This window comes from Mytilus edulis, chromosome 3, assembly GCF_963676685.1.
Source record: "Mytilus edulis chromosome 3, xbMytEdul2.2, whole genome shotgun sequence".
NCBI lineage: Eukaryota > Metazoa > Mollusca > Bivalvia > Mytilida > Mytilidae > Mytilus > Mytilus edulis.
This window is the reverse complement of record NC_092346.1, coordinates 23,583,260-23,604,296: the sequence shown is the minus strand read 5'-3', so window position 1 is coordinate 23,604,296 and position 21,037 is coordinate 23,583,260. Positions and strand designations below refer to the sequence as shown.

General features: G+C 31.9%; 1 protein-coding gene across 2 annotated transcripts in view; it reads right to left on the bottom strand.

Moving 5' to 3' along the window:
• Window positions 1-20,772, bottom strand: part of LOC139514230 (centrosomal protein CCDC61-like) — a 43,339-nt gene extending 22,567 nt beyond the window's left edge. For both annotated transcript variants that reach the window (XR_011662585.1, XM_071303095.1), the window contains exons 1-8: window positions 20,409-20,772; window positions 11,533-11,696; window positions 9,433-9,515; window positions 6,778-7,047; window positions 6,173-6,228; window positions 4,767-4,983; window positions 3,932-4,011; window positions 3,222-3,508 (exon numbers count right to left, since the gene is read on the bottom strand). Coding sequence is in view for 1 of the 2 variants with exons in the window: in XM_071303095.1 (XP_071159196.1) it covers window positions 3,222-3,508; window positions 3,932-4,011; window positions 4,767-4,983; window positions 6,173-6,228; window positions 6,778-7,047; window positions 9,433-9,515; window positions 11,533-11,683 (1,144 nt within the window). In the remaining variant the exon portion in view is untranslated. The remainder of the gene's footprint in view (window positions 1-3,221; window positions 3,509-3,931; window positions 4,012-4,766; window positions 4,984-6,172; window positions 6,229-6,777; window positions 7,048-9,432; window positions 9,516-11,532; window positions 11,697-20,408) is intronic.
• Between the last annotated feature and the right edge of the window lie 265 nt (window positions 20,773-21,037).

Below are 21,037 nucleotides of genomic sequence, written 5' to 3'. Positions count from 1 at the left end.
CGACGTCTTGTGTGGAAGTTTTATGCAATAATCATAAATAGTTTCTGAGAAAGTTTTAAGCAATAACCATATATTGTTTTTGAGACACGGCGGGGACATGTGAAATCCCCAACCCTGTTTTTTTTTACAAAAATCTAAATTTCACTAAAATAAAATTTTGAATCAAAACCAAAAAGTATACAGATCTTTAGATTAATATAACAAAGAAGTGTGTAAAGTTTTAAGCAATAATCAAAAATTATTTTTGAGATACGGCGCGACATGTAAAAAAAAACCTCCCCTATTTAACAAAATACTCAATAACTCCAAAATAAAGTTTTGAATCATCACCAAAAAGTATACAGATCTTTAGATTAATATAACAAAGAAGTGTGTAAAGTTTTAAGCAATAATCATAAATGGTTTTTGAGATATGGCACAACATGTAAAAAAAACCTCCCCCTTTTTTACAAAATACTCAATAACTCAAAAATGAAATTTTGAATCATCACCAAAAAGTATAGAGATCTTCAAATTAATATAACAAAGACATGTGTAAAGTTTTAAGCAATAATCATAAATCGTTTTTGAGATATGGTGCGACATGTAAAAAAAACCTCCCCCTTTTTTTACAAAATACTCAATAACTCAAAAATAAAATTTTGAATCATCACCAAAAAGTACACAGATATTAAGATTAATATAACTAAAAAGTGTTTAAAGTTTTAAGCCATAATTAAGAATCGTTTTTGAGATACGGTGCGACATGTGAAAAAACACACCCCTGTTTTAGTTACAAAGTGCCGTGACTCAAAAAGTTTTAATCTTATTTTCACCAAAAAGTATACAGATCATTTGACCATCATAAGAAACAACTATGTTAAGTTTCATGAAATTTGGATAAGTCGTTCTCAAGTTACGGTGCGACATGTTTACGCCGGACAGACAGACGGACGGACAGACAGACGGACAGACAGATGGACACTGGAAATTTGTATACCATAATAGGTCCCGTCAAAATTTTGACGGGCGTATAAAAACGGCAAAATTTCCTTAAAATTACCTATTCAGGGGCAGCAACCCAACAATGGGTTGTCCGATTCATCTGAAAATTTCAGGGCAGATAGATCTTGACCTGATTTACAATTTTAAATTGTCAGATTTGCTCTAAATGCTTTGGTTTTTGAGTTATAAGCCAAAAGCTGCATTTTACCCCTATGTTCTATTTTTAGCCATGGTGGCCATCTTGGTTTGTTGGGCTGGTCACTGGACATATCTTTTAAACAAGATACCCCAAAGATGGTTGTGGCAAGTTTGGATTAATTTGGACCAGTACTTTCAGAGGAGAAGATTTTTGTAAAAGATTACTAAGATTTATGAAAAATGATTAAAAATTGACTATAAAGGGCAATTACTCCTAAAGGGGTCAACTGACCGTTTCGGTCAAGTTGACTTATTTGTAAATCTTACTTTGCTGAACATTATTGCTGTTTACAGTTTATCTCTATCTATAATAATATTCAAGATAATAACCAAAAACAGCAAAATTACTTAAAAATTACCAATTCAGGGGCAGCAACCCAATAACGGGTTGTCCAATTCATCTGAAAATTTCAGGGCAGATAGATCTTGACCTGATAAACAATTTTACCCCACGTGAGATTTGCTCTAAATGCTTTGGTTTTTGAGTTATAAAAAACTGCATTTTACCCCTATGTTCTATTTTTAGCCATGGCGGCCATCTTGGTTGGTTTGCTGGGTCACCGGACACATTTTTTAAACTAGATACCCCAATGAAGATTGTGGCCAAGTTTGGTAAAATTCGGCCAAGTAGTTTCAGAGGAGAAGATTTTTGTAAAAGTTAACGACGACGGAACACGACGCCAAGTGATGAGAAAAGCTCACTTGGCCCTGTGGGCCAGGTGAGCTAAAAATGGCAAAATTTCCTTAAAATTACCAATTTCGGGGCAGCAACCCAACAACGGATTCTCCGATTCATCTGAAAATTTCAGAGCAGATAGATCTTGACCTGATAAACAATATTACCTCATGTAAGATATGCTTTGGTTTCAGAGATATAAGCCAAAATCTACATTTTACCCCTGTGTTCTATTTTTAGCCATGGTGGCCATCTTGGTTGGTTGGCTGGGTCACCGGACACATTTTAAACTAGATACCCCAATGATTATTGTGGCAAAGTTTGGTTTTAATAATTTGGCCCAGTAGTTTCAGAGGAGAATATTTTTGTAAAAGTTAATGACAAAGGACGACGATGCCAGACGTTGGACGCAAAGTGATGAGAAAAGCTCACTTGGCCCTTCGGGCCAGGTGAGCTAAAAAGGGGGATGCTGATGGCGTAAGTCAAAATAAAAGCACGTGTTTGACTTGTTAAACAGTTTTCTTTGTAACTGGGTTATTAATTAATTTATTTAATCTAAATTATCATAAGCATTTGCTTAAACTTAGTTAAATAATTCAATAAATGAATCGTCTATCTTCAGATAGTATTCTCCTGTCTGGTTTGTTGATCTACATGTACAAGCTCAGGTACAGGTGATTAGCAATCTTAATCCGGATATCCCTCAGGCGTAAGAACTGTATTGGATTATAATATAAAAAAAAGTGTTATGCAATTACATGCATTTGATTACAATTGCTACAAAAATAGCGTTGGGCTACAAAAAACAGTAACAGTTTTGAATGATGGTGGAAGACAATTTAACGATGGCCTGGATCATTTGACGATGGCGCAGATCATTTGACGATGGCGCAAGATATTTGAACGATGATGGGGCGCCATCATTAAACAAGCCATGGAGATCCCTGATTAAGAGAGAAAAACAGGATATATGAAGGATGAACAATGTAAAATAATATAGGAACAGTGGGATATTATGTAATTTGACATCAATAAATGTGTGTAACTGCTTTAAATAAACAACCATTGAAAATAAATAAATGCAATAAATATCAGTTGTTGTTGAACTAAAGAGAACTGTTCAAATCCAGGTAAGAGGTTGCCCATATGCTGCTGTAAGCTATGATATTCCTGCAACTCCCAAGATATAAGTTGGGGAGTGATTGCACAGGGTTTTGATAAATTAAATATGTAATGCAAATGAAACTTTTGTAGGGTTTTTATTAGAATAATCCATGAAATGCAAAGTTTTTAAAACAATACCTTACAGTATCATTTTGTTTAACAGTTTTATTTAATTGTTTTTATCTAAGATTAATTTTACCAGCAGGTGAAGGAGATGGAGTTCTACTTCTTGGTCTATGTACATTATTCCTAAATGAAGAAGATGACTTGTCACTTAATCTACTTCTATCAGGAGCTGATGATGGTCTCTCTTTTGAAGATCTTCTTTCTCTATTTAATGAAGAATTCCTTACTGACAAACGATCACTTGACCATGATCTGTCTCTAGATAATGACCTCTCCCTTGATATTGACCTTTCCCTTGAATTATATCTTTCCCTAATTGGAGGTCGTGATGATCTCTGAGGTGGTGGTCTGATTCTATCTCTACAAAAAAAAATTGCATCTATATTTATGTGAATTTAGTTTTTTTAAAGGGTTTGATTGACCCCTGTGTTGTGTCCTGCTGCAATCAGTGTTAAAATGTAACAATGTTTTCCCAAAAAAACTGAATTAAAAAATGTGCTCAAGGTGCTATTTCTCTTGATTATAAGTGTTTGACAAAGTTATTCAAGTTTAAAAACCTTTAATCAGACAGTAGAATTTACTAAAAAATTGAATGCAAAAATTATGTCAATTTGTTAATATTGAAAAAAGGAACAAATGAAAATTGTATACACTAGATTGTATATCTTATATAATATATATAAAGTAGTAGAAATATTGAAAGCCTATTTGTTTCTTTGGTTCTTTTTTATTTAAATGCTACATTTTACTTAATGAAATATAACTGAAGAATGTTTATGCTACCTTTTATATACTGCTAATTCATTTGTTAAACTTTTCACTCTTATTCTAAGGTTTCTCTCTGATGCCCTCAGTTCCTCAACCTATGAAAAGTTAAAAAAAACATGTTTCCATTAATGACAGTGTTTATTTTCATCATTTCAGTGGATTATGACTTCTTAATGAAGGAAATATCTTAAATAAATTACCCTTTACCCGAAAAGAGTAGTCAATAAATACAATACTCAAAGTAAATCAAAGTAATTGTGGATGGGTTCTCTTTCACACATAAAATTATTGGTGCGCTTTAATGTACATGTAGTATTCCATACAATAATATGGTACAGTATAGCGGGTTATTTTTGCAAGGTGTAAATTTTCAAGTATTTACGTGGATAGAACCACATCGCCAAAATAAATTCCACCAATTTAAAAGTGTACAAGCAAAGGTATTGATGAAAGTTTTGAATCTGCAAAAATAATAAGCAACAAAATATTTCGTACTTTATTCAAGGTAAAACGGGAAATATTACACCTGCGAAAATAAACTGCTATACGGTAATACATGTATTCATTTAGTTAAATGTATAAGATTCAATATTTACCTGACTGACATTTTTTATCAAAGTTAATTTCCTATTAAGGGACATGAATTCGGAAATTTTGGTCTTGAATCTAATAATTCAGTGAATAAATTGTATACACTTTTTAAAACAACATTAATGGATTGTTCAGCAAACATATACCAAACAAGATCATGCTTCTAATGACTATGGTATGGTGGAGTCTTTGAAAACCATACTGTATCTTCTTACTCATATAATGTGACCTACTGTTTTGTATGAGTTCAATCACTTACTTCCTCCAGTAAATCTCTATATTCTTGACTTCGTTTGGTTGTTGATCTTTGGTGTCTTGTTTTTTCCTTCATTAAGTCTTCCTCCAAACTTTTAGTAAGAGCTTTAAGAATTCTGATCTCTTTCACAGCATTTCCTGTGGAGGTAGTTTTGACTTCTCTTCGGAAATGTAGAAACTCAGCCTCTAGCTCTTCTTTCTCTTTAAGCATCATATTGTAGCTGGAAGTAATCATACTCAACTATATTTTGTATTTCATAAAAATAAATTTTCAAAGTTTGTGGAAAATGTTGGGTCAAAATATGTGAATTTGTTCACAAAACAAAGGTTACCTATTTTTGTCTTTAATTATTAGTCAAATTAAGATTATTTTTTTTTATTTACTTGTTATTTGCTTTGAACTTACTGTCAGTAACTCTGAGTCCTCTCATATTTGTACTTTATTTTTACTGTTGTTAGAGATGAGGGATGGACACTTACCCTGCCACGGCTGGTCTGTTTTTGTATGATGAATTTCTGTTCTCTTTTGATCTGATGAGTTTAGCTTTTTTGCAGCTGATTTTTAAAGTTTGATCTGATGTTGTGCTGTTTTACGACTATCTAAGGTTAGGGAAGGGTTGAGAGCTCACAAACATATTTAATCCCCCCACATTCTTAATGTGCCTGTCCCAATTTAGGAGTTAGTAGTTCAGTTGTTGTGGTCATATTTGTTTTTTTCATAAATTGTTTTACTGTAAATTATGCTGTTAGTTTTCCCAATTGAATGGTTTTATATCTTCAATGTCAGGACCTTTTATAGACTATTTACTATACAATATGTTTTTTTCTGATTATTGAATGCCTTACGATTGCCTATAATTACATACATCCACTTGATTTGAACTTTGATGTATAGTTGTCTCATTGGCAATCATACCACATCTCCTAATTTATACATTGATACAATTTTTACTCAGATGATACAGTGTTCTATTGATAAGACTGAAGAACCTTAATGGTCAAACTCGTTGTATTACAGATCAAGAAATCCAAGAAAAGAGGTGAGATTTTTAAGAAAATTGAAAACATCAATTGCTTTGTTTTAAGAGTTAAAATTCTTTTAAAAGCGGCATATCTAGATGCCATATATCCAAAGATTTGACTATTTTATTACATTAGGTATTAATGCCGCCAAATAACTATATATATAATAACTTAATTTAAAACCGGAAATGTCCTTTGTGAAATTTCTTTGTTTTCTCTTTACTGTAAATAAACTATGTGAAAACAATCTGTAATATATAGATTTTGATAATGTTTCACAACTTTGTCTTTTATAGAAAAAAACTTTATTCCTTAGGAAAACCAGACAAATTTAAAAAATGCATAGGTAAATAAACAATGTATAGAAATATTCAGTTTAAAACTCACTCTTTCTGTAACTTTTCAAATTCCCTGTTACCATGTTTATGTTCACCACTACCACCCTGCAAAACAATCAACACAATAAGTATAATATACAAAATGTACCTGATTAGGCTGTAACTTTCATTTGGAATATGAAACATCATTATTAAAATGTTGACACAGAGATATGTCTTGGTTGTATATATTTTGATAGTAAATTGTACACAAACTTTTACCAGTTGTTTACCTCACTACTCAAAATAAACTCATCATAGATACCAGGACTAAAATTTTGTATGTCATTCAGATGAATTATTGAAAAATTTGAATGTTTTTTTCTGGAAATTTCTATTTATAATTAGTGTTACCCTGGATAAACAGTATGATAATGAGAAGGGTAAAGAATTACATCTACCAATTCATGATTCCTTTAGGAAAGTAGTTCAAAAGAAAAAGACTTTATTGGCCAATTAAACACTCTTGAAGCAAGAAGGAAGAAATTTTCAGAACTATTCCATTATTTTTTCTCTGTTGGCAAAAGAGCTGCACAGCTGAAAATGTGGTAAGTTTATACATGGATGGATGACCTGGAAAGCACTTACTTTTATCCCTATATTGTTATAACCTACCTGTTGTCTGAAAGCTTTTATTTCTGATCTTTGTTGTCTTATAACTTCTTGTAATGCTCTGGGATCTGGTTTCCCCATATATGGCAAAGGTAAAGGATAATGTATTCTATCAAATTCAACAGTGTATGTCACAATGAGGTAGCGCTTAGAGTTCAAAGACACTGTTTTACCATGAGGAACATTTGATTTTGGAACACTTCCAGTTTTTCTTTGTCGTAATGATTCTAAATCTGCATATGTCAATAAATCCAAAGAAACACTTTCACTTGACTGAAAAATATAAATAGTTAAATTATTGCAAAACACTCAAAAGTGAACATACATAAATATATGGTGAGTGGGTGGTATTCTCATAATGTCAAACAACAACTTAGTCCCTTGCAACCCTACCTCTGGATCAGCCTCTACTTCCCAGTTCATTTTATGGAACTTTATTCTGTCACACCTTCCATTAATCTGTTAGTCTGTAACTTAAATTTCCAATTTGACTGATTTATTGTAGTTTGCTTAATATTCAGTAAATGTCAAGTATTCATACATATTTTTGACTGGATAAATCAACAATCAATTTAACAAGTAAGATTCTGCAAGGGGTTTATGTCAGAAAACTGCATTATTTTGGCTTGCAAAAGGTCACTACTTATATGGAATATAAGTTTTGAGATTGAATATCATAAATAATTGACTGAGGTATACAAAGTTATATAGAAAGCAAAATTAAGGACACGAAGATCAATGTATTTAATTTGTACATTTGTATTTGTGTATTAAATAAACAAGCACATTTTATAAACAAAGCACCCATTATCTGGAGACATAACAAGACACAAAAATATGTTTTAGGGAAATTATTTCCAGTATTTTGGAATTCTGTAATACATGTATCCCACAATTCTGTAATGCTTGATTTGCTGCAAATTATACTATTACTAAGATAAATTTGAGGCAAAAATATCATGAAATTCAACACTATACATATAGCATTGTTTTAGAATTTTCTCCAAATTTCTGTTGTCTAACTAGTAAAATAAGCTACACTGTACATTATGTTTTAGTGGGAAGTGTTGAGATAGAACAGTAAAGTTCTGACTTAAGGGAGCCTGGTTTTGGTTGCTTTACTGTAAAGGTCAGAAAAGGATCTTGTTTTAAAACAGTTTTTTTTATAGTCAGGAAGGACCATGTTTTAAGAGTCTGGTTTTGGCTGTTTCTTCAAGTAATTATCAAATTATCATGGTTCAATCATAACATTTGACAAAAGCTGTTTTACCATGTTCAGTGTTCCAGCTAGGATTTCAAAAGGGCAGTGCCAATGCTGAAAAGGGACATGTAATGCGTGATACGATATATAATATGAAAAGGGCATGTTTTAATAAAGATATTAATCAAACATTGTGTTTATTCGTTAAAATCACTGGTTACACAAGAACAACATCATTAGCCCATATAGAACTCTATCTTTCTACCTTTTAGGCTGAAAAACTTGTCAAGCAGCTTGTCACAAAAGTTTTTAGATCATTGTGTGGCACAGCTGAGCTTTATATGCGGTATGTTTTGAAAGGTGACCTGCTTCATTCTGTTTCTATGGTCTGACACACTTTGCCAGTTTCACCTTTCTATCTCTGCTGTTCTCAATGGCAATACAGTACAAAACAGCTGTGCTCAGTACTAGTAAATGCACAATGTTAGGATATAGCAACAGTGAAAATTTGTATTAAAAATAAAGAATACAGAAAAAGATGACCAAGACACTCTACAAACACTGCTACTAAGACCCTCTTTAACTTTTCCCATAACTCAAAATACCTAAACATATATATTCTTAAGCAAGAATTATGTAGACATGTTTTAGAATATGTTAAGTGGGTTACTCAGTGCTAGGAAAAAATCAGATTGAGTTATTTTTCTTTTCGGGTGTGCTCCTTCTTTGGAGGATTATAAACAGTACGTAGAAGATGTACATATGATCAACAATATCGCGGATGATTTTGTTATTTTCGTATAAAAAATGAGGGTAGTCAATGACAAATACATCTGAATTTGCTATTTATTTCACAGAAAACAAGTAAAACAATGTCTTCAACGAGTTGATTATGGTTTTTTCTTATATTACGTTTTCTCCATGAAACTACGGTAAACATTGCAAATTGTGTCCAAGTTGTCGTATGCACATTTCTTCAAAGAAAATTGCAGACTGACCGATTCTATTTGGATGAATTAATGTATGATCATTAATGACCCATCAGATAAACGATAGAATTTCCTAAAACAACAGATTATGACACCAGTTGTAACCGTTGATTAGCTTGGAGTCGTAAACAGTCATAAACTTTTCGCCAGGTAAAATTTAGTAATTAGCGGATCATATCAATAGGAACAAAATAATATACAATCGATCTTCAAAAAAGGCAAGGCGCCCCGAAAACTGTAAAAAGGGCACAGGGCTTCACTCAGGAAAGGGTGGGCGCCACGGCCTCTGAAAACGGCCTTGGTGGAACACTGATGTTTATATACAAGTTTTTTAAAAAAAGAATTGTTGGTTGACATGTTCATGGTAATAAAAACAAAATTCCATTAAGGACTGCTCAAAAACAGAGTCATCCAAGACAGCCTACATACACATTTCTTTTTGCCTCATCAAAATACAGCTTTACCAACCTGTGTAACTGCAGATTCTAACATGCTAACAAATATATGAAATTGCTTAAAATTTCCTGTTTTATGTGTCAAATCTTCTATATCTGAAATAAATGACAATTCAACAATTAAATTCCTCTTTAATTTTGCATTTCAAAATAATACAGGGAAATTGCATTGATACATTGTACTGGATATCATCACCACATAGAGAATATCATATTCATTGTACATGTTGTACGAGAATGCAATTACCATTTATAAAACACCAGTGATTGCATTTTTACCTAACTAGGACTTTTTAAAAAATAGCTGTCAGTTTTGTTTTAAATGCTAACTGACACCATTGTCATACCAAAGCAACAAATCATAAAATGCAAATTATAAACATGTTATTAACAATTGTTAACCATACAGCCTTCAGGAATGGACAATATTCTTTTGTAAGTTTAATTTAAAAATGTACATGTAGTTTAAAAAAATATCTTACAACAAAAAATATTTTATTTGTATGATGTTTCAAGGTGTTGCTCTTACATTTTTTTTTATACATTAAAGCAATGTACATGTACAGATTTTATCTATCGTATTTACATGTATCCTTCAGTCACATAATTATATATATACAAACTTTGCTAGAAGGAGGAAGTTGCAGAAACCAGATTGACAAAGTCCTTATAGTACAAATGTATGGTATTAGAATTCTTATTAGCCAAACTGAAAGTCCTTCTGCATAGCAATTTAATAGCGACAAAAAAGTCAATATATATAGCTATATACAATCATGTATGATATCAGATTGTGTATACAATAAAGGAAATATTTACATCAAACACCAAGGGCTATTTAGTTTTTAAATCTTATCAATGGACATGGTCTTGCTCTCTAAAAAGAAGCAAAGAAAAAAAAATGTTTACAACTATCTTGAAGATTGTAATTTGTGTGATAAAAAGCAGCTTTTTTCCACAGGCACTTGTCTCAGAAAAAAAATCCTATATACCTTAATATAACACAAGGTACTTAACTTGCATTTTCAAAAAATGTCAGGCGGTGACGAAATTCAGTTATATGCCGCTTTCTAGGCTGTCAACCCCACTAAAACTTGTTATGTCGGAAATCTAAATGGATTTATATTTACAATGGTGTATAACACGCCTACATTTGTTGTTGGAATCATCCGTAGCAATCCTACCAAAGAATGTCAATCGTAATAATTTTTCCAACCGCTGAAAATTTGGCAATAAACGTCTCGCAGTAAATGATTAATTATAAAAACTGTATTAGAAAAATCTGTTATTTTATGTCTGAATAGAACTTATCACCCAGTTAGTAAAATTGTATAAGATACCGTGAAAAAAAACCTAACAAGTCTTATTTGTGGTATGTCTAATAAGTTATAATTACGAGTTTCCTTTTTTAGATTCAAATTTTCCCATGACGCCAATGTCATTCAGACTCTCTCTTAACTTTACGTATAAAAATGAAACAAGATCAGATAACTCCGAGAATCATTTTGACTTTTCCATAAAATTGACCAATCGGAAACCGGGATATATAAGTAGACGTGACGCGTTTATTGCCAAATCATCAGCGGTTGGAAAAATTATTACGATTGACATACTTGGGTAGGATTGCTACGGATGATTCTGACAACAAATGTAGGCATGTTATACACCATTGTAAAGATAAATCAATTTAGATTAACGATATAACAAGTTTTAGTGGGGTTGACAGCCTAGAAAGCAGCATGCAACGGAACTTCATCACCGCCTGACATTTTTCAAAAATGCAAGTTAAGTACCTTGTGTTATATTAAGGTATATAGGATTTTTTTTCTGAGACAAGTGCCTGTGCTTTTTTCACTGAAATTAGAGGACCTGACTTCTAGTGTGGGCTTACACCATTGTACACTATGATAATGATTAAAAAAGTTAGAATATTTCAGTTTGCCCTAACCCTTACCAATTGACATTTTTACTCTTCATGCATATGATATCTGATTAAAAAAAACCTATTTTTCACATCAGGAAAGTAAAAGATTTTGAGTAGGCAGTTATTTTCTGGGTAGGTAGGGTTAGGGCAAACAAACATATATATGTTTTATGGCCTTAACACTCTTACAAGCAGAATCAAATGTTGCCCTCCACTGATCAGCTGTTAGTCTATCTTCCACTTCCACTGACAAAGTATTCCCTGCTTGCACAATCATTGTAACAATATATTCCACACCACGAAACACATACGAAGATGTCACTGTAGTTTCCTCTTCCATTGTTGGTCTTTTTCTATAAATACATTTGTAAACTTGGTTATAAATACATTGTATATATATATATGTATATGTAATACATACATGTCATGTAAGTATGAATCAAGTCAGAGATTTCAGGGTGATATCTAATTTATATGCATTTTAATGAGAACCCTGACCAAGTATTTGTTGTTTCTAACATTTCTGTCAGAGCATCATTAACCAGGGTTTGATATATAATCAATTTGTACCTTGATCATTTCATACCCTTGCAAAAAGCCATTTCATAAATAATAATGGACCTCTTTGAAGATATTTATTTGTAACCAATGGAATATTTAAATGTATGCCATTTTGTAGGAATTTGTACCTCACTCAGGCCTCATCATGGGATATATACATAAGTGTGCTATTTTGTACCTCATGGAATATTTATATGTTTGTTATTTCATATGGCATGGAATACTTATATGAATGTCATTTCATACCTTGTATGGAAGATTTGAATGTAATTCATTTCGAACCTCAAAAAGTCGGGGGGAAAAAAATCTCTACCTAGCTACCTACCCTATTTTTTTCCCCAGCATATTGACAGTAAACACACATACTTTTTTGTTTGGCCTTTATATAATATTCTACTAACTACATTTATTTTTCAAGCACCAGCAGTAATGGTTAATAATCATATCTGTTCTAAATCTAATTCCCCTGTAAAAAAACCCATTATATTAAGCAAGGAATGTAAACAAGCATACATTTAAAAGCTACCCCTTCTCATAGTTAAGATTGTGATATTATAGACCTTATTGCTATTTGGGAATCAGCACTTAAACGATAGACGTCATACAGAAATCACTTTTCTATTGTGGTGTGACCATGTCACTCAGACATTCAGATTGTGATGTAGACATTTCATGGGAACCTTTGTGGTATCCAATAATGGTGGTAAATAACAATAATATGCATAGCTGACTATGCGGTATGGGCTTTGCTCATTGTTGAAGGCCGTACGGTGACCTATAGTTGTTAATGTCTGTGTCATTTTGGTCTTTTGTGGATAGTTGTCTCATTGGCAATCATACCACATCTTCTTTTTTATATTGGTTGTTGAAATAGGGTAACACGAATGACCGAATACCACTTGTAATTTTAATATTAGTATATATTGGTGACTTTTAAACATTGGTTATTGAATAATATATTATCGATATATTTTATAACTTAAAAATGATTTACAGAAAGCAGATAATTTCGTAAAGATCATTTTAAATTTAGTGTGTACATCCAACATGGCGGCCATTGTGATTTCCGTGGTCACCATGTTGGATGTACACACTGAATTTAAAATGATCTTTATATGAACTTATCTGCATTCTGTAAATCATTTTGAAGTTAATACATGATAATATAGTAAAACTATTATTTACAATGTAATAATCAATGTTTAAAATTCACTTATATCATGTATATGTACTAATATTAAAATTTCAAGTGTCACTCGGTCATTACAAGTGCTATTCAGATATTAACCGTCTTGTTCAGTCATTCGAGGTTCCTGTTGAAATACATGCGTATAAAGTTAAAAAGGTTGCAAAAAAATGTATTTAGACTGCTACAGTTCATAAATAGAAACATTGATGGCAAATTCAACAGATATCCACTGAAAACATCATTCAGAACATGAGAACAATGATTTGTAAAGATTTAGGGGAATGACTGACTTTTATTTTTAAGGTACAGAACTTCCAGTAACTCGAATGACCAATATTCAATATTAGCACATATTGGTGACTTTTAAACATTGATTATTAAATTATAGTATATTATCAATGTATTTTATAAGTTAAAAATGATTTACAGAAAGCAGATAAGATCATAAAAAAACTTTTTAATTTTAGTGAGTACATCCAATATGGTGACCACGGAAATCACAATGGCCGCCATGTTCAATGTGAATCTGGGTCCGTTCGCGCTGATTCACGTTTGCCCTAGTACCTGTTCGCCCTGATACCCTTTCTCCCAGGGTCGGTTCGCCCTACTTTTTTTTTTAATTGTTGTCCAGTTGCATAATGTTAATTATTTAAACAGAATATGTTAAAGTTTGTTGAAAAATTTACCGAATATTTGTATTGCAGCAACCAATATATAATTTTCCCTTTGATTTGCATAGTATACTGGAATACAATGTATTAATTTAGTAATTAGTTAGTATAGAAAGTCCCTGGTTTATCATAACAAAATGTTTGTTTTTATTATTAATCCATCAAAAGACAAGTATCACAACAATCAGTGAGAATTATTATGTCATTGAACAATTAACAATCCTAAAAAAGCTTTTTAGCCATAAACTTTTAAATAATTCCATACGTTTTCCTAAATTTCAAAAATATATACGGTACCATATAATTATTTAAATAAGTTTAACCAACTTCAATGACCTGAATATTATTTAAGTAGGGCGAACGGACCTAGGGCGAACATGTTATTAGGGCAAATGAACCTGATACCGTTCGATGTACACACTAAATTTAAAATGATCTTTATGAACTTATCTGCTTTCTGTAAATTGTTTAATTAATGTTAAAAAGTCACCAATATGTGCTAATATTAAAATTTCAAGTGTTATTCGGTCATTCGTGTTACGGTGCAGTCCGGTGTATCCGCGCACCTAAGACTTATGACTTCACTTCATTCAACTGATAAAACCAATAATTGGATAATATTGTGTGAATACATTCATAAAATACTTTTATTTCATAAAATTATCAGTTTGTAGGGTTTAACCCTCAATATTTTGTGTAATATGTGTCTAAAAGTGGGGAAACCCCTGTTCTGAGAGTTCCTCCAATATCCGGTGATTTCGCGCATGCCTTCCAAAAATAGCACATTTTGAATAGAAGAAAGATTTGCTGCTATGAAAGGTAGCTAAAATCAAACCAAGCACACTGCCAAGGATGCAGAGCAAAAATTATTTCTATCTGATAAAAATTTGACTTAAGTAAAAATAAATTTTATATCTGATTCTGTATTTTTTTTAATGGACATTGGCCAAATATTGTAAATCTAGGGATTGCAGTTATTATTTCAATCTGGAACTTATCAATTTTATTCCTTTTTTATCCCTTTGGAATGCTAACACAATAACAAGAACAATTGTACGGTGTTGATATAACCTAATCAGCTAATGAGCGGTATCACCAGCCGCACGGACACCGGGGACTCCAAAAAATTTTGTACCAGTATTGTAACTTTAAAAAAAAAAAAAAAACAATACTGGTACATTACTGATATACCAGTATTGTAGTTGTATTGTTGACTATACTTTTTAAAAGGTGTATAATGAAAAATGAATTTTAAGCAAAATTAGATATTGAAGTTCATTGGGAGATTAAATGAACTCAAAAAGATTACAGAGCATGTAGAGGATAATTGTGAAAATCAATTAACCAGTTAAAAATAATTACTATAGTCTGTACTTGTACAAATAAACAAAAGATTATTGTAATGAACTTATATTATAAAAACAATTGTTAATCATATACATAATTGCTAATAATTTTATCATCGTGATCATATTTCTATATTTTATTTATTTCAATTGAGATAAAATAAAATGAAATAAAAGTTTAATTCAATTATCTGAGTTATTATTGATTTTAATAAATTCAAGCAAATTATTAAACTATAACACTGTAAATTCAGCATTTACATGTACATGTAAAAATGTATGCCATCGTATATCAGGGGTCACCACACTTCAAAATAATAGGGAGAAGTCACTTCTCCATGGCAGCCAAACAGGGAGAAGTGAAGACCCAACAGGGAGACTTCAGGGAGAAGTGAAGGCACAACAGGGAGACTTCAGGGGAAATCGACAGATCGCGTTTATACTTTTTATGAATAAAATATTCTAAGAATCTACACCTTTTTGTTACTTTCTAATCATTTTTGCATGACAATTGCTAAGGAAGTTCATTTTGTAAGTCCTTGTCTTGCCATGCTTGTAGTCTGAAATACTTTTTTATTTACATGTACATGTACATGTGTACCTATGCAAATTGTCAAAAAAAATCATGACATAAGGACCGTTAATGGCATAAGAGCTATGGTTATTCTGGTAGGTCTAAATGAATTAAAGATTTGACATGGATCAAATTATGCTGCATTTCAAAGACTTTAACCTTAAACCATGATTAAACCAAGTCCAAGAACCTTTTGAAACAAAAATAATAATCAATTAAAAACCAATTGTTCAGAGAACAATTGAAGGTCTTTCCACCAGTTAATATATATTTAGATATTAAAATATTAAAAAATCAGTCTAAAATGTCAGTTAATATGGCTTTATGATGTATAGATATGAATTTAAAGCAAAGGTCAAAATCTAGAACGTCAAATTAACCTATGACCTTGACCTCAATTTCCAGGTCACAAACTGAGGATCTCAAATCAAAAGACCCTAGGTCTCTAATATGTATGGTTAATAAGTTATATCACTTTACACATAATTTTAGATATGAAAGGGGCAAACACTCCCATTCATTGTCTACGCACCCTTTCAACTAAAATTACTAAGTTACGACATGTCGCAACTAACAATTTAGTCAAAATTGTCGATATCTTATACAGTTTCTGGAAATTAGTGGAAATAAGCCCAATTCAAAAATTAGAATATGACCTTGACCTTGACCTAATTTTCATTTTTTTGGACCAAGGACATCAAATCAAAAGATCCTAGGTCTCTATCACTTATGGTTTACAAGATAGAAATGCATATCACTTATATCAAATGCATAAGGGGAAATAACTCTCATATGGAGCATTCATATCGCTTCAGTCAAAATAGGACAAATCATGAGAAGGATATAACGAGCAATTTTGTAAAATAAATTTGTCGTAATCTTTTACAGTTGCGAAGGAGTCGTGGACACAAGGAAAACAGTGTTTGGGGAGATAACTCCTACAAAGAAAAGTATTCGGTTACGCAGGGTAAATTTCAAAAGCGCATAAACTGTTCGATATCATATACCAAATATCTAAGCGACATATTGAGAAACAAATGTTTATCGCAAGAACAAAATTTGGCCGAAGAAAAAAAAAAAAAATTAAAAACCAATTGTTCAGAGAACAATTGAGTGTCTTTCCACACCAAGGAAAATTGGATAAGAAGGTAGTTTCTTCATACTGATGCGATAAATAATGGTTTAATTATATTTTTGAGTGATATAAGGGAGATAATATGCTACTTCCGGTGAAATGAATGTCACTTCCGGTCTAATAAGGTAGCTTCTTTCACACTGATTCCAAAAATATATAGTTTCTATATACTTTTGTATGTAGAATGGGAGATAATTGGCCACTTCCGGTTTGTTGAAAGTCATTTTTAGTCTTCAGTAATCAGTTTATGTATCTATATGACAAACTATATGGATTTTGAGTACTTTTATGTGAAACAATTGCAAAAAAAGCTACTTCCGGTTTTCTCAAGGTCACTTCCAGTAGCCATTTTTCAAGGTCATTTGTCACTTAACTTTTTTTATAAGGTCAAATGTCTTTATAATGAACTTAATTGAAGTTATAATCAAATAACCTCATATCAAGACATTTCAGGGGCACTAACTCCTATAAGATGCCATTTAATTGTATAAGACTAAATGTAGCATATCTTCATTACAATAAAGCAGACATTTTGCACTTGTTCTTTTATATGTATCTCTCAAAGTGTCGGAAAAAATGGAAAAACATGCGAAAGTCACTATTGATAACTTGACCTTGACCTTTGACCTCATTTTCTAAGTAAGGACCTAGGGGCCTCAAATAAAAACATTCCAGGGTTATACGGTTAACTGTTTATGAGTTAGAATAACATACAGAAAAATTTATTTTGTAAAGGTAGATAACTCCTATAAAATTTCATCGAATCGCTTCAATCCAAATGGGGCAAAAATAACTGAGGATGTAACGAACAATTTGTAAAAGGAATTTTGTCGCTATCTTTTTTTGTTACAGAGGAGATGCACACAGATGATAAACAGTGAATAGGGAGATAACTCTTACAAAGAAAATGGTTCGCCTTAGCAGGGTGAAATTTAAAAGCGCATAAACTATACGATACCATATGAGAAATATCTACGCGACATATTGCGAAACAAACATTTATCGCAAGAACAAAATTTGGCGGAAGAAAAAAAAAATAATAATCAGAAGAAAAACAATAAGTCTTTCCACAGAAAAGTGGAAAGACTTAATAATCAGAAGAAAAACAATAGGTCTTTCCACAGAAAAGTGGAAAGACCTAATTAAGAAAAGTTAAAATACGGTTTCACTGTCTTTCAAAGCTACGATCATGATTCAAAAATGTATTTGTTCTTAAAATAATATTTTATAAGAATTCAGACAGAAAACTGTTTGAAATGTGTTGAAAACGTAAAGTAAAACTGTTAATTTAAAATCGTGTACATGTAATCGCACACGTTTGCGGCATTTTCATGGAAATGCCGATTTCCAAAATCAAGTTGCCGTAAGAAATGTATGTAATTGATTCTAAAACACTACACGAGTGTTTAAATATGACTAAATCACAAAAAGTTACATCGGAAAAGTCGTATTTTTCATAACCGGAATTGAATTGGTACTTGTAAATTAAAAACAAATACGGTGCGATCCGCGTCAAAAATTCTTACTTTATATTTTTCAAAAATATAAGACTTTGAAAGTAAATATTGCCGTTCCTTATCAAATTCATGAGCAGATATTCATTGAAATACTGTTTAAAGGACCTTTAGCTGAAACAAAGCACATGTATCAGTCTACATGGTCTGTTAAGGAAACAAAACCCTGAACAAAAAACCGACTGCGTTTTGTAGTTTATAATCGTTGTGCTGGTTCCCTGTATTAAACTACCAACGTTGTTCAAAAATACAAGCGGATACCAGTTGATAATATTCCGTTTTTGAAAAGAAATCTGAATTTTTTTATGGGGCATCACGTATTGTCAGTAAATATAAGAAAATCAAAATTAATAGTGCATATCAATATGGATTAGGTAAATGATGAGAGTTGAAAAGATGAAATGGTGCCATCTACAATTTTCAATAACAAAGATGGCAGCCAATAAACAATCATAAAAAAATCGAGATTTTTCTTTTTTCTTGCTTATAGTACATTGTACATCCAGGCAACCAATTTTTATGTTGAAGTATGATACTATCGCGGAGAAATCAGTTCTGAATTTGAGGAAAACATGCCTTGTATTCAATACCTATCTCGGTCGTTTACATTTGAATCGAGAATTCTCAAAAACCATGAGGCGACATTGGGGAATTTTACTGAAAATTGAGGGCGACATAAACTTCTCCCTGGAGCTTCTTTAGAGCGAAGTGGGGAGACCTAGAGGGACTTTGTCGCTCACTTCGCCTGGTGTGGTGACCCCTGGTATATGTTTTACAGATATTTTAATACATGTATACTAAGATCATATGCATTTGTTGGTCTTTATTTTCTTATTAATCTTTCTCAATAAACATGATAAAAGATATCAATATCCATTAAACATAAACAGTTGCTTAATGGGGAAACCTGATTATAATCAAATTAACTACATGTAGTTTGTCTCCAAACATGTTAACATGGTTAAGGGTAGTTAAAGAAGTTGATTCAGGACCATTGGTAATACAATTTGTAGCAGATCTATCTACTGGTACAAATACTCAAATACTAATACATGTATTAGACAAGCACTCCTACAGTAAGAGCCGTACAGGTGCCTTCTATCTAGTAAGCGTAAGAGAAAGTCAACAGACTGAATACTTATTATCAATATAGGAAGTGGGGGTTGCAGAAATGCCATCTGAAGAAGAAATAGACAATTCTCAGATCTGCAGTGACATCACAACATGTAACTGACCAATCAATGATTAGCATTTTTGTTATGTAAACAATGTTGATAGGTGATGAGGATAAGATTCCTCTAGATTTTCCATAGACTTATTGCAAATTAATTTAATTGATATATATCATAACCAGTTGAATATAGTAATTTTACTCTTTTAATACTGTTAAAGACACTATATACTATCTCCAATTTGATTTTTAACATACTATAACCTCTGGTTAAAAAATAATCGGCAATATAAATAATCAGTTATCCCCTTCAAATAGATGAAAAATCTAGAGGATTCCGGATTTCATCACCTCCTGACAAGTGTAAATGCCAGGATGTCCGGATCTGAGAATACCAATGCTGATGATACAGAAGCTATTACAGCATTAATGTCAAAATAAAATTCACTTAAATATACAGTAATATTGGGTCTTGGAAAGAGAGAGCTGGAAGAAAACATAGAAAAAAGTAAAGAGTTTGTTAAAATGCTGAGACAGTATGGTTCCCTTTTAAAATAAAAAGATTTAAAACTTTCTTTGATTACAATCACAGTATACCATCTATGGCATCATAAGTTAAACATACAATCATTCCATGTAAAATTGTCATGCCATACAGTATGTTAATATCATTATGCATATGTATATGTGACGTTAATTACATGTACCTGTGTATATATGTATTGTTTATCTAAAAAAAAACACAATACTGGTACAAAAATTTTATGTGAGTATTGTGCACAATACTAGTATACCAGTATTGCGATCACAAACTACAGGAGATCCAAATCCCTCCACTGTAGCTACCCCAGAACTTCAGAAAGAATCACACTTAAAAAAGAGTGTACAACATATAGAATCTTACCCAATACTGATCGTTAAGTCTGTTATTTGTGTTGCAGAAACCAAAATCTTACATGAAAGTTAGCCTTATTAGATAAGAAATATTCATATTTGAAAGGCCGTTGATCTCAATGATTTCGGTTTGACTAGTCTCAACATGTTCGTCACACATTTGTTTTTGACAGTTTATATTATACTAGGAACATTTAACGCGGGGAAAAACAAGATTAAGCAATACTGTGACTCTAGAACCAAGGCTTTTAGTATCATACGAAGGGATTTTGAGACAGAATGATAGTAAAAAAGCAGTAAATTAAAAACTGCCGCCGCAAATCCAGGTGTCGGCCATGTTTGTGTGACGTAACATGTAAACAAATAGAATAAAACTCGAATACTTTTCGGAATCACAAAATTCCGTAAAATGGTAACACAAGTGTTCGTCCCAATCTTCACTCGCCCCTTCTAAGAAAAGTACCAGAGATATTTATAATTATAAGCATGATGTCATTGTGTATATGTTACAGTGAATTTATAGAATAAGGAACTACGCATACTAATAATCCCTGAAATTTTCAGAATTATGTTTAGTCTCTGATAACTGGCTTTCGTGATGATATATATGATTACTAAAATTTTCAGGTCACATGATAA